Consider the following 13,044-nt stretch of genomic DNA (forward strand, 5'->3'; position numbering starts at 1 on the left):
GTGCCTGTGGGAGAAATCCTGAGAGAAGAAAGTAATCTTTAAGGTTACAGTATGGGCTTTCTTGATGTGTATGCACTGTGCCTAAAGTTTCTTCTGTCCTTTCTAGGAGCCTCATTTTCTGCAGAGTAAGTAATCTAAATATGCCACAGAGTGAAGATAAGACTGTGTGTTCAGTGTACAGGCATACGTTGCCATTTTTCCTTACCAACACCTCCCACTATTGCTCGGCATGTAGAGGTATTTCATTTGCTGAATTCAACCTGTCATCTGTAACAAATATGTCCTAATCCAATTATATGCATCACAGTTCACTAAGAACCACGCAGGAGCCACCAGGCCTTCTTCTCTTTGATCATCCCTGATTTGCAGTGGCCAGGGGCAAAACCCATTGAGTCTGCTGAGAATATATGTGGAGACAACCTGCGAGGCACAACACCTGAGTGCTACATATTTGATATAAATGACAATTGTTTAAAAGGCACTTCAGCTTTCATTTTACAAAGTTCATTATCGTAGCAAATGTTTTAACATCAGTTCTTTCCCTCTATTTCTCTATTTCCATTTGTACTGCTGTGCTTTCTCTGATTTCATGGTGGTATTATTGTTGAATACATGGCTGCGACTGTGACTCAATAATTGTAACTATCTGGTTTCCTTCTTTGCCATTAATCTAGGTATCGACTTCTTTTCTTAAAAGTCATACATTGCTGTGAGACCAGCTAGGGAAGAGCTCATGGAAAAGAGGGGCAGAAAATAGAGTTTCTATCCTATGGAAAATTCAGGCATTTGAGGAACTTGTACAATTACAAACTGGATCAAAATATTATGTTTTGAAAAATTTACTATTATCCAAAGATTCTGAAATATTTTGTTTTAGATATCTGGGAATGATGTACTGAAACAGTCTCTTTACAAAAGTGAAATGTTTCCTTTTAATGCTATTTCAATATTTCTTTATATTATATAAATATAAAACTTTTGAGCACTTCTGTTTATCCAGTCACATATAAGCTGAAATGGTACAACTTGAAGCTTTCGGGTAATTTCCCTTTAAAACATTTCAGTACTGCAAAATGTAATTTCATCTATATTTTTGGTGAGGAAGCAAGTTCTTTTAGAGAGTTTCTAAGACTTACATGTAGATATTCCTCTAGGATTTCCTTTGGGGAACCTGCAACCAGCGGTTGGACAACGAACAGTTTTTAGCTAGTATATGTGAATATTTCAAGATCATCGTTGGATTAATGTATTTTTGGTTTGCAAACAGAATCTTTCAAAGGGACAATGGGATGCTGTGCAGACAGACTGCAGCTGCAGATTTGTTGGAGCTATCAGACAATATTGAATGTCTCCTGTCCAAATGCTGAGAGCTACGAGGCTCTATCGACTTCACTGCGGAAACGAATCACAATGAATGAGATTTAGGAAAGGATTAAAAAAACGAGGACAACATTTCCTTATCAAAAATGCAGTTCACAAAATTTGAGCCTTCCATTCAGGTTTGAAATAAAACTGCTTTCCTGACTGAGCCATTAGACAACACATGGACTAAAATAGGTGATAAAATATACTAGTGTTTAAACTGTTGCTAGTTCACTTGGCCAGCAGGAAGACATCGCATATAATCGATTTTAATATTCATATGTTTTTGACAAAGCACAAGACTGCACGGTTCAGATGACAAACATAGCAGGAAACTTTACTATTTTTTTTCTCTTCCTCCCTCATGGAAATTGCTGTTTTGATGGCAATCATGAAGGGAATAACAGAAGCAATTTTTATTTTTTTTTTTGGCAGCAGGCTTTAAAAAACACAACCTTAAGAGTCCTTTAATGTTTTTGGACAAAATAATGATTCAATGAATTAATTTAGTCCTCTTGTGAAAATTAACTTTCAAAATTTTACACATATACTTCACTTCACTCAGAACTGAAATATGGCCCAGCTGCAAGGTGGCAGCCACAGAGACAAATGATATAACTTTGTAGCTTGAATAATCCTGGACAGGACACTAAGGAAAAGCATTTCTTTTGCAGTCGTTTCCATGGTATCTTTAACACCCACATAGAGCAAGTAGGACACTGGTTGTTAAAGTCTCATCCAAATAAATCCTACAAAGTAAATTGCATGGAACCCAATTTATCTACCTCGAATGGAGTTCGCTGGGATTTGAACCTGTGGCTTCAAGAAAAAAACCCAGACACTTCAAACCTGATGTGCAAATCATTCAGCCATTCTATCAGCTTTAAGACATACATAGTAAATTTGAGACCATACACATACATGTACTAAATCTATACATAGACAAATGTACCTACATTTGCTTGAGATTCATCATGCCCATTGATTTCTGCTAATTCCTTGGCACTTTTTAACTGCAAAGAGTAAAAAAAAAAAACAACAACAAAACAGAACAAAACAAGCACATTACTTCAGTATTTCACACAGTTATCTTTGATTTATTTGAAGGAGCATTTTATAAAGCTTCCAATGAGAAAAACAGATGGAGCATATAATTCTAATGAGTTTTTGCTCAAACCATTTTGAAACCAACATACTTAAGGCTTGATAGGTTGGCAAAAAAAAAAAAAAAAAGATAAATAACGGGACTGAGTCATTATTTTTTAAATAATAAGATTAGAAAGTAGTTTCAAGGCATAAAAGGTGCATAGATTTCTCCCTCAAGAATAATAAACAATTTAATTTCCCATTGTTGTTGCTATTAATTTAAACCTTACAATATATGCAAGTCGCCACTAGCTAAATAGTGTTTTGCCAGTGATTACTTTTGAATGATATATTTTGAGGTAAGATGCCGAAGTGCTACTATACATTGTCTTCCTGACATCGTACCTGACATGGCTCCTGGGGATGATGGAAAGGCAGGGGAAGTAAAGAACAGACCCTTATTTTAACCAGTGGCAGGAAGGACTGAGGAGACATTGCAAATATATGACCTGAACAAAAACTCTTTTTTCCCTCCTGAATTAGCTTTTAGGGAAAAATCCAGGATTACATTGGGAATTGTAAAGATCACTCTCAGGAGATTTAAGAGAAGTCCTAGCTCACATCTTGAACCACAGTGAAATATGCTGCCATTCATCCTGTGACTGAGCAAACAGAGCAAAGAGGAGACACCGCCGCTGTCCTGAGACTAGGAGCCATGGAGGTTTTTACACTTAAATGAAACTTACAGAATCATTTGCTCTTTAGGTTAAGCTCTGAAGAGTCATACTTTTACTGTAATTTAATTCACAATAGATATCATATGGAGGAGGGGGATGGAGAGAGAGGGGAGGGATGGGGAACAATAAACACAACTTTCCTCTGAATTCCTTGTTTGCCAAAGAAGCTGAGTTTGATGTCACTGTTGATTCTACAGCTGTTGCAACAGTCCTAAAATCCTGATGAAATGGAACACTAATATGTATTGATCAGTATCTGACTCAGAAGTGTTGGTGGACTACCCATCCTAGGTGGGGTTGGTTACCCTCATCATATTTTTGCTAGGTGGCAACAGCAGCTGAACTGAGTGTGATTCAGCTCCCAGCTGTTCAGTTTCCAATCTGACAATTAAGGTAAGCAGGCCATGGTCTGTTTGTACCTTATTATGCAGGGCTGTGAACTGCACCAATTCAGGAACTGCTGCTCAAGCCACTAAACCAGCCCTGATGGAGAGGGAAGAGGGCAACACTTCCTGATAAAGTAGTACAAACGATATCTGGGGACTGCAAAATCATCAGTTCTCCGGGTCCAATTCACTGAAGCTCATCTTTCAAAAGCCTCAAGAAGTCTGCAATTTATACTGACAGCAGGGTGGTGCATTTCCAATGAATGCTACCTGTTTTCCCTGCTCTGAAAAAATAACCGTCCTGTGAAACCACCTCACGGTGAGGATAGCTGGTAGGAATGAGCTGTGATGGCTACTTCCAGCCAAGCACCAGAATGAGGTATTTATGCATCACAGTGTGACCTAAAGAGCTGTTTCCTGATTCTGCCAATTCTTTGTTGAAGAAATTCATCCAACATGAGCAGTTCTATTAGGTTCAGCTGAGTTTCTCCTCTGAATATGAGGTCGGGGAAGCATGCTCAGTTTTGTAAAACTGCTCTCCATGCTGATGCAAGTGTCCTGAGTGCTCAAGAAATGCTGTTAATTGCTTACGCTTTGCCTTTCCCAGAAGAGAGGATGCTTGAACCTCTCCATCTTTTTTATTACACACCGTGGTCTGAAAAGGATGCTAGGGCTCAGGCAAGAGGGTGCCTGCATCCATGCCAAGCTCTGCAGGAGGAGGTGAAGGTGAACCAGTGGAGATAATGCCGGAAAACTTAAGGGTAGAAAGTGCACAGCTGTATTCACACAGGTAAAAGGACTGAAGTTTAAAGGTTAAAGGCCTTTTTTTCCCATTTTTTTTTTCTAAATTATTATTTAAATTGTATTTTTCTCTCATATGTTAAATGGGGAAATGTTGGAATAGGAAGCTCAGAAAAACATACAATATTGGAAAAACAGGATTTGCCTCGGCCCCTAGCCTGACTGCAGGGCAAGTCAGGGGCGAGTGTGATGTTAGCAGTGGAGAGTGTGCTGAGGCAACACACAGACCTAGTGGCAGCGATAACCAGGAGCCTGCCTGGAAGAAGGGGTGAGGAATCAGAAGTATCTGATAAATCAAATGCTGTGGTGGGGTAGGCCTGACTCAAATCAGCGGGCGTGAATCCCACAGCCAGCCAGAGCTGATGGCCACGTGCTGGGTGTCATTCAGAAGCCTTTTGGCTACAGCATTGTAATATGGTTCACCAGCAAGCAGGCTTCTCCCAGCAGGACATCCCAGCCTGGATGTGGCCAGATGGGTGCATGGAGCAGCCATGCTCAGAGAGAGCTGCACCTCCCCGTGCAAACACGCCCTGAGAGAGGCAGGACAGGATCCCTTTGCCAGCTTGGGATGAAAAGGCAGTTTTCAGCAAGCCTATCACAAAACCAAGCCATAAAGTCAAGGCAGGAGTTCTGTGCTATTTATTTTTGAAAGAAATGCTCTATTTACTTGGCTCGGCTGGATGATTTTCAATACCCATTGTGAATAAAACATACAGATAAGCTGTGGTGTTTGTAAAGGAAAGCTGTGAGTCTTGGCAAGAGGGGGTCATTATTGCTAGGGCTTCTGCTGTTCTGGAAACTTTTGGAACTCATTCAGGGTTCTTGGAGGAGCACAATGGCTGCCTAGCACTCTTCAGGAATTCTGGCTACTTACAGTCTTGGCCTTAGGCGTGTTTCAGAGCTAATTCTCAAGAGAAATGCAGATCCATCCTGCCTTTCTTCCAGCTACTGTTTTGCCTGTCTGCCTAGCATGAGTGCACATTTGATTCGCAATTACAAAGAGTCTGCAGAGATTCAGAGGTCTGCCCTGGTGGTCCCTACTGAGCCTCACACTGCAAGATCTTCCTATATGTTTTTGCAGCATATAATTGCTACAAAGATATAAAATAACTTCATGCAATTTCTGGTTTTCTTTTTTTCTTTTTTTAAAGAACTTTATAATGCTATACCTTCAAAGCCATGTGAAAATGGAAATGAGATGCAATTAACTCAAGAGACCTGGTAGAATCTGTGTTTATAAAGATTCTGTCATTACCAAATCCACTCTTCCTCATGGCATTTTCTGTATTACAGTCTTGCCTCAGCTTTCATTTAGGTTATCTCTGTGACCATAAGTCCTAAGACCATGTATCTGAACATAAAAGCTTCCAGAATCTAAATTGTTAGTTTGTAGAATATATTTGTCATCAGATATGTTCAAAGATAAATGTTAAATGTGGAACAATGTCCCAGCTTTCATAATGAACATTAAAAAAATCTGAAATAAACATAACTTACTTTTCCTATGTGTGCATTAAATGTATACATCTGTGTGCGGATGTATTCAGACACACATGATGAAAAATCTTGAACATAAGAGTCATCAGCATTTTAAATCTCTGTTACCTGAGCAATTCAAGACCTTAAATTGTAAATACTTAACCGAGACATTAAACATATTAGCTGAAAGTTTATATAGAAAGGGTTAAAAGAAGGTCCCAAAGCAGACACTGTGCCTGTGCAGCACAGGCGGGGATTTTCAATTTCAGTGTGTCCAAGCCAGACAGTCTACACATAAAATACATGCTTTTGCACACTGTACTTGCACACAATGCACTGTTTCTTCTCTAAATTTACAGATTTAGGTCCAGACTTGCTTTTTGCTGTGTAGCTATCCATCTTACCATCCCTATAAAACAATACTATCAAATATATTTCTCTATGTTATAGTACACCTTAGTATCAAAGAAGGTAGGATAATAAGATTTACAGAGATTTGATTTTCACTGCCTAAATAAGTGCATTGATAACTACTTTTTTAATGCCATTATGATAATGCCACTGTAAGTTTTTTATATATTAATACTCATGTAAATTACACAGGAGATGCCAAAATGGTTTTTTTTTGAATACTAATCTTAAAAGAAAGAGCTGTTTTGTCTTAGTTATATTTAACTCCCCCAACATTTTTTTTTATTCAGAGCGAAAACACTTAGCACTGATATCCATGTAGGATACATAAGAGGAAACACTACTCAAGACATGAAATCCAGTATTGGATAGTATAAAGTAAGGATCCCTTTTCACTCTGTTCTCTCAAACTCTGTTAGGCTAATCAGAGCAGGCAGACAGGCCACATAAGGTTAGGTCTTGCTCACGGCATATCCTGTGGTCAGACTCCTATGGATTTTGGAGGTGAAGCCACGAGACTTTCAGAGCTAATGGTTTTGCCTTCCTTCCCCTTAGCATGCTTAAGCCAGCATTTTTCTCCTGCCAAAATCACTCACCTGTTCCTGAAGGACTTTAAGCATCGCTTGTGTGTGTGTTTGCTCCTCCTTTGCTTGCTCCAGTTCAGATTTTTTGTTATTTAATTCTTCCTGTATGCTCAGCAATTGCTGCACAAACAAAAGAAGTTTCTGGTTAGCCTCCAAAGCAGTTTAAAACCCCCAGTTTGACAAATACTCATTTCAAACAATATTTTGCAGTCTGCTCCTCCATTTAGATTGTTGCATAATCTGCTGTGTCTAAATGGACCAGAGGTAAATTATTTTCATCTGCATCTCCGTCTGCGGCAGTGCACCACAAGTAATGCATCTGCTAATGTGCATTAAGCTATTTGTTACATTAAAGCAGAAAATCCTGGTATAATATGTCACCCACAGAGTGACTGTCACATCCATCTGAACCAAAATCTTATTTGTAGACGTATATGTGGTGGTTTTAATAATACTGGGGTAAACACTATGGTACATAAATAATTTAAAAGCACAGTCTTTTAATATAATTAGTCATTGGCCCACAGCCATTTTCATTCTATGCAAAGCAATATTCTGGAAAGCTTTCAGACTGACTTGCCAAGAAGACAAAGGCCTTCCTTTTTTATTTTTTTATTTTTTTTTGTCTTGTGCTGCAATATTTCATTAGATCAGGAAGACTGATGCCCTACAATCAATATATCAGCCAGGAAGACTGCTGATCTACTGTCAAAACAAAAAGCTATGACCAAAATCTATTTTTATGAAGAGAATTCTAGGATGAAGGAGCATATTTGAAAGCCCAAGTCCCCTGGTCTTGGCTAGCTTTAGATTCTGCATAGATTTATTGTGACTGCCAAGAGCAGGTCAGTAGATTTAATTAATTCTGAAATAGTTATATGCTTTTGTATTGATGTGAAGCATGTTAGACACTGATGAAGAGCAGGAGCAGACAAACAGGTTAAGAAAAGAGTTAATGTGCTTTCTCTTAGTGAATAAGAAAGGAAACCATGATTTTCTGGGGCAACATATTGCTTGTAAGCACACTCCATTTAAAGGACTAATTGAACTACTAATTGCTTTACTAACATGCATTACTGATTTAGCCATGTACCTACATCTAAAGCTTAGTTTATGGTTGTGCTTAGGGCTGGTGGCTGACTCAAACTGATGTTGCAGGTGTTCAGCCTCTTGGTAAGTTACAGACAGCAGACTTAGAAAAAGTCTTAGCCTTGTTCCACTGCACTGGAAGTCCCAGGAATCAAAGGACATGGTGTCAGCATTGTTTTCAGAGTGACTTGGAAACAGATGACATTTCAGGGACTGGTGGAGTTATTGGTAGTGTATTTCTGTTGTAAGTGAACATCAGTATGATGGATTAATTCAGCCACTGAAGTAAAAATACACGTGGGTATATGTCTGATTATATCTCACACACTCTACAGTCCAGCTGAGTTGGTTAGCTTTTTGATGGATCATGCCGCCTGGACTGTTCCCTGGGAGCCTTCAAGAGACATTCTGATAAGTGTTTTCACTGTAGCACAGCACAAGATCATTTTGAATCTCAAGATTTTTCCATGAAATAAATAGGTCTCTTCCACCGAGGCTCACACCCAACCAACTTTTTTGTGGGAAAGTCTACTTTGCCATTTCTCAGACAGGGACATGTTAACCTTGCCTGTTGGGTACTACTTCCCACATTTTCAGAAGATTCACTGGATTTATGTACACTGCCATAGGTCACACGCTGACACCTATGCAGGTTCAGGGTACATGCAGAAGGGACCATCCAGTCACCCCATGTAAACTCATGTTATAAAATACCTTTAAGGTTCACCTAGAATAGTTCTAGCTGATGTCTGCAATTTAGAAAGAATGGACCCCAGTCCTCAGAGGAGAAGCAGAGAGCACAGGACACCAGAAAGATGCCGTAAGCCCTCTCAATGGTCACTAGCTGGAACACTGAGGTGTGATAAGGAGACACCTAATAGCAGCTGGTTAGATGTCCTCTCCTTTGCAGCTGCAACCTGTTTGACTTCACACACCTGAACATATCATGAGAGAGGAGTCTTGGGCCCTATTTCAGAGTCTTCTCTGAGCATTTATGTCTCCATATGGCACCAGTGTGACCAGACTCCACCTTGATCCTGCTTGAGAGAATTTTACTCTAGCTTCTGGGAGAAACCCTACAGGCCATCCTTTTGAACAACATAAATTCACATCTGGGAGATACCAAGCGAGTTTTCAGTTCATCTTGCCCCTGAATAACCTTTTACTACTGAATGACTGTTACAAAGAGGAAACTAAGATTGACTCTTGGGTAGAACCTGTTTACACAACTGAACTTAAACCTCCTTCTCTATCCCACCCACCCCTTCTCCATGGTTCTCCCATGGCCATATTTTGCTTACTGTGGATCAGCTCATAAACTTCCACTGTTTTATTTTCACATCTCCCACTGTGATTTCCCACTGTGATTTAGCCTAATTATATATCTCTTCTTTTGACCCTGACTTTTCCTGTTTGGCGTTTAAGGCAATTTTTCCAAAACTGTCTGAGTATGGGAGGAATTGGTGTGGAAGACACTGAAAGCATGAGAGAGAGAGGGAGATGTGATGCTTTGCATCTTTGTACTTGGCTCTGGACCAGCAAGGAACAGGAATCCCAGGAAAATATCCAACATTCTCAGTTTCCCTGGGGTAAAAGAATGTGCATTCTTATTGGAGTATGAACTACAAAGCGCTTGATATGAGATAAAACCTTCGAGCAGTCTTAGTGGTTAAACTGTCAACTATTGAAGGTTTACTGTGTGTGCATAGGCTTCAAAGACAGTAAATGTGTCCTATTTTCACAGGGGTGGAAAGCAGAGTAACTGTAACTAAGATATCCTATTCCCAGTCATACATAACATTTTTCATTCACAGGACTGGGACCTTCCCATTCAACCTCCAGAGATGTCAAAATTTATTAAAATTTGGAGCCATCCCTTGGGGGTTTAACTTTCTTTTTCTCTCCCTCATATTTATCTCTATAAGCTGCAGAACCTGCTAATTTTGCATGGGTTGGTTTTGGATAATTCTTTTTCCTGAGTGGTTGATGCTGCCACCAAGAAGTTGTAACAAGGAGTTGTACCTGCCAAACTGCGTATTTTTCTCTTTTAGTCTCATTTTGGAAAATGAAGAAATAATAAATGTGACTGAAAGAAAATATCAGCCTAAGACAGATGAACAGCCTGAAAAATTTCAGCACAAACACGTGATGTTTGGCAAAGTTAGAAGCAAATGGGAAAAGGATCTTACACTGGCAGAAATGAGACAAGTTTCATAAAAGGGACTGCTGTCATGCCTGCTTATAAGCAGACAGGCTTTCCATAAAGATTATAATGAATGATGCCAAGATGCAGGTATTAATTATTCAAAATTACTTTGTTTTTCATACATATATCTGCTTATTAAAAATTGATCCTATAGATATTTCTTCTGCCCTTGAAATTTCTCGCAACTATATACCACCATCAATCAAAATAAAAACTTATTCTTGCTTCCAGTGATTATGCTGTCTGATACTGTTCCACCTACTTTGCCATCTCACACAGCCTTTCTGCCAGTTTCCCTGTGTAGGAAGCTGATCTACTGCACCAGTGCTCACCACAGCTACGCAAGTGTTTGTTCTTTCCATTTTGTCTCACATCTCTGGCCATTCCATTTAAGCCCTGATGTTCCCAGCTTTGTGACACAGCATTCAGACAGAAGTTTCCCGGTTTTATCAGGCAAAGAATTGATTTCATGGATTTACAGCCAGGAAATATCTGGCTCATATTTCTGTTTTATTCCATGTCCCCTGTGTGCAATACTTTGGGTCTGCAAGGGTGCCCTGCATGTTATGCGTCTTCTCCCTGAACCAAAAGGCAAGTGTCGGGAAGCAGAAAAGCGTATCACAGAGCTCATCGCAGCTCTGATGATCCTGAAGAGAGAGACACCTGCAGAGCTCCACCAGTAACAGCCTGGAAGCTCAGCTGGTCTATGTGCAACCAAAAGTGTTTGTCACCATGACTGCCAGCTTGACCCTAGGAGATGGAGCTGTGTAGCAGCTCAGATCAGACAAGATCAGACTTGCAGACATCACTAATATCCTCTTACTGGTATTTCCAAAGAGGAGATAGGAAAGCCAGAAAGAATTAACCTCCTGGTTGCCTGTCCAGAGATCAATCAATGCATTTCAGACCCCCCAAAAAATGGAAGACATTGCTTCCAATGGCTACTCTGGAACTAGTCTGTGTAGAAATGGTAGATATCACTATTGAGTGTTAATCTTCCTTCATTCACGAGGACCAAATCCTCCCTGTACATAATAAGCCTGTAGCTAATTCCATTATGTAGGGCAAAAGAGGGTGTGTGTTTTATTTTGATTTTTTTTTCACGCATTCCCACTCCAGAGCTGAATCCCTGCCAGAGACAGTTCAGTACCACCCATATTGCATAGATCTCAAAAGCATAGACAGAAAATTACCATCTTAAACCAATCTTCGCAGCTTCTGAAACATTAAATATAGATGGCATTATTGAAGCCAGCTGAATTACTCAGGCTGTGTACAATGCAGTACCAGTGTGGCCGAGAATGCTAACAACTGAGCAGCACACACTGCCTTGGAATGTATGAGAAGTCCTAAAGGGAAAGTAATGGCTTGCTGTTGTGTAGCATTGTGCAGCCATGAAACACTCCTATTTCCTCTCCTCCTCCCTGCCCACAGCTCTTCATTGCTCCCCAAAAAGGCAGTGTGGATTTGAATATAAAATATGGACATACCTAGAAGGGTGGTCGCATCCGAAGCCTGGTTGGACAGACAAGGATCCCATAAGGAAAGCATGATTTCCAGCATGAAACCAACAACTTTGCACGCAAAGAAAAGGGAGGCAGATCAGAAGCGACCACAGGCCCTGGGGCTGTACTTAGGATGCTGTAAGGCTGACAGAATAATGAAAAAGGAAAAGCAGCATTTTCCACAAGTTTAGCAGTTATACTGCTGAATGGTCCTGCCCCTGCTATTTTGTTTATGATTTTCGCTACAGCTGCTGGAAATAAAGTATGTGAAGGTCATAAAGATCTTAAAGAAAGGGCAGTGAGGAGGAGCAGACGAAAGAACACCTCTGAGGTGGGAGTGCTGACATCGAGCACAGGTTGTGCAGGCAGTTTCAGCAAACTCAGCCTGTTCAGCCACAAGAAGGAGGCACAGACTCTCCCATTTATGGAGTAGCTGCAGAATGTCCAGAAATGCTATCCATTAAAGGTCTCTGAAATTAGTGTATCAGTCAAACAGGGATGCTCTTACACAGCTTAACTGAGCCAACTCAGTTGAATGGTCATCTTCAACACTCAGTGAACTCGGGCAAACTGGATTCTCTTGCCCACATAATGTGTAGGATGAAACATTACTCATATTACTCTCCACTTGCTACCTATAGGAGATCTATCCCTATACAGGAAAAATGGATCATTACTAAAAAGGAGTAACTATTCATGACTAAAAAGAAGGTGAAAGTTGTCTCAAATTGGCAGGCTGTATCCCAACCAATGCTACCAATCCCAACCAATGCTACTTTTTTCAGTCTAAAAGAACCAAGGCATGCATGTAAAACAGTAGCCATGGGAAGCAGAACTCACTTGTGAAAAAGTGGAGTCCTTTCCCTGAACCTACACAAGAATCAGAGAGCTGAGAAGTATGAAACCACAGGCATTCAAATGCCTGCAGAGTTCACCTAAAAATTAAAGCACTCACTTAGGATAGCAATTTCTTACGTTTTATTGTTTTTTTTCTTTTTCCCCAAGTAAAACCTTGTTCCATCTTTTCTAACTTTATTTTATATAAAGAAAAATAAGTTCAGAGTTTGCCAAATGGAAAATGACAAAAATCGCAAGGAAATGAGCGTTTTGAAATTCTTAGAAGCTGTTCACAAATACAGAGGGATAGGATGGCAAATGTTTCCTTTCAGAATCTTCCTTAGGTAGAGGAAGAGAAAAAAATAATTAAAATGAAATCAACTATTTGCAAAATAAAAATAAAAATCCCTCTCCCAGTACTCCCATGGACTGTCTGGAAGAGTGTCTTTCTCTTTCTGCAAGACAGACAAGATTTCATATCACAAATGGCCAGCACATGGCAGGCTTGAATAATGAGAAAGTGACTTCCCAGCTGAGCAAATATGCATTAGTAACAAGACG

General features: G+C 39.9%; 1 protein-coding gene across 16 annotated transcripts in view; it reads right to left on the minus strand.

Annotated features, from left to right (window-relative positions):
- Nucleotides 1-13,044, minus strand: part of ENOX1 (ecto-NOX disulfide-thiol exchanger 1) — a 352,618-nt gene that overhangs the window by 20,255 nt on the left and 319,319 nt on the right. For all 16 annotated transcript variants that reach the window (XM_086881222.1, XM_086881220.1, XM_086881228.1 and 13 more), the window contains 2 exons: nucleotides 6,859-6,966; nucleotides 2,319-2,375 (listed from right to left, as the gene is read on the minus strand). In XM_086881222.1, coding sequence (XP_086737348.1) covers nucleotides 2,319-2,375; nucleotides 6,859-6,966 — 165 coding nt within the window. The remainder of the gene's footprint in view (nucleotides 1-2,318; nucleotides 2,376-6,858; nucleotides 6,967-13,044) is intronic.

The sequence above is a fragment of the Cyanistes caeruleus genome, chromosome 3 (genome assembly GCF_971803275.1).
Source record: "Cyanistes caeruleus chromosome 3, bCyaCae1.hap1.1, whole genome shotgun sequence".
Lineage (NCBI taxonomy): Eukaryota > Metazoa > Chordata > Aves > Passeriformes > Paridae > Cyanistes > Cyanistes caeruleus.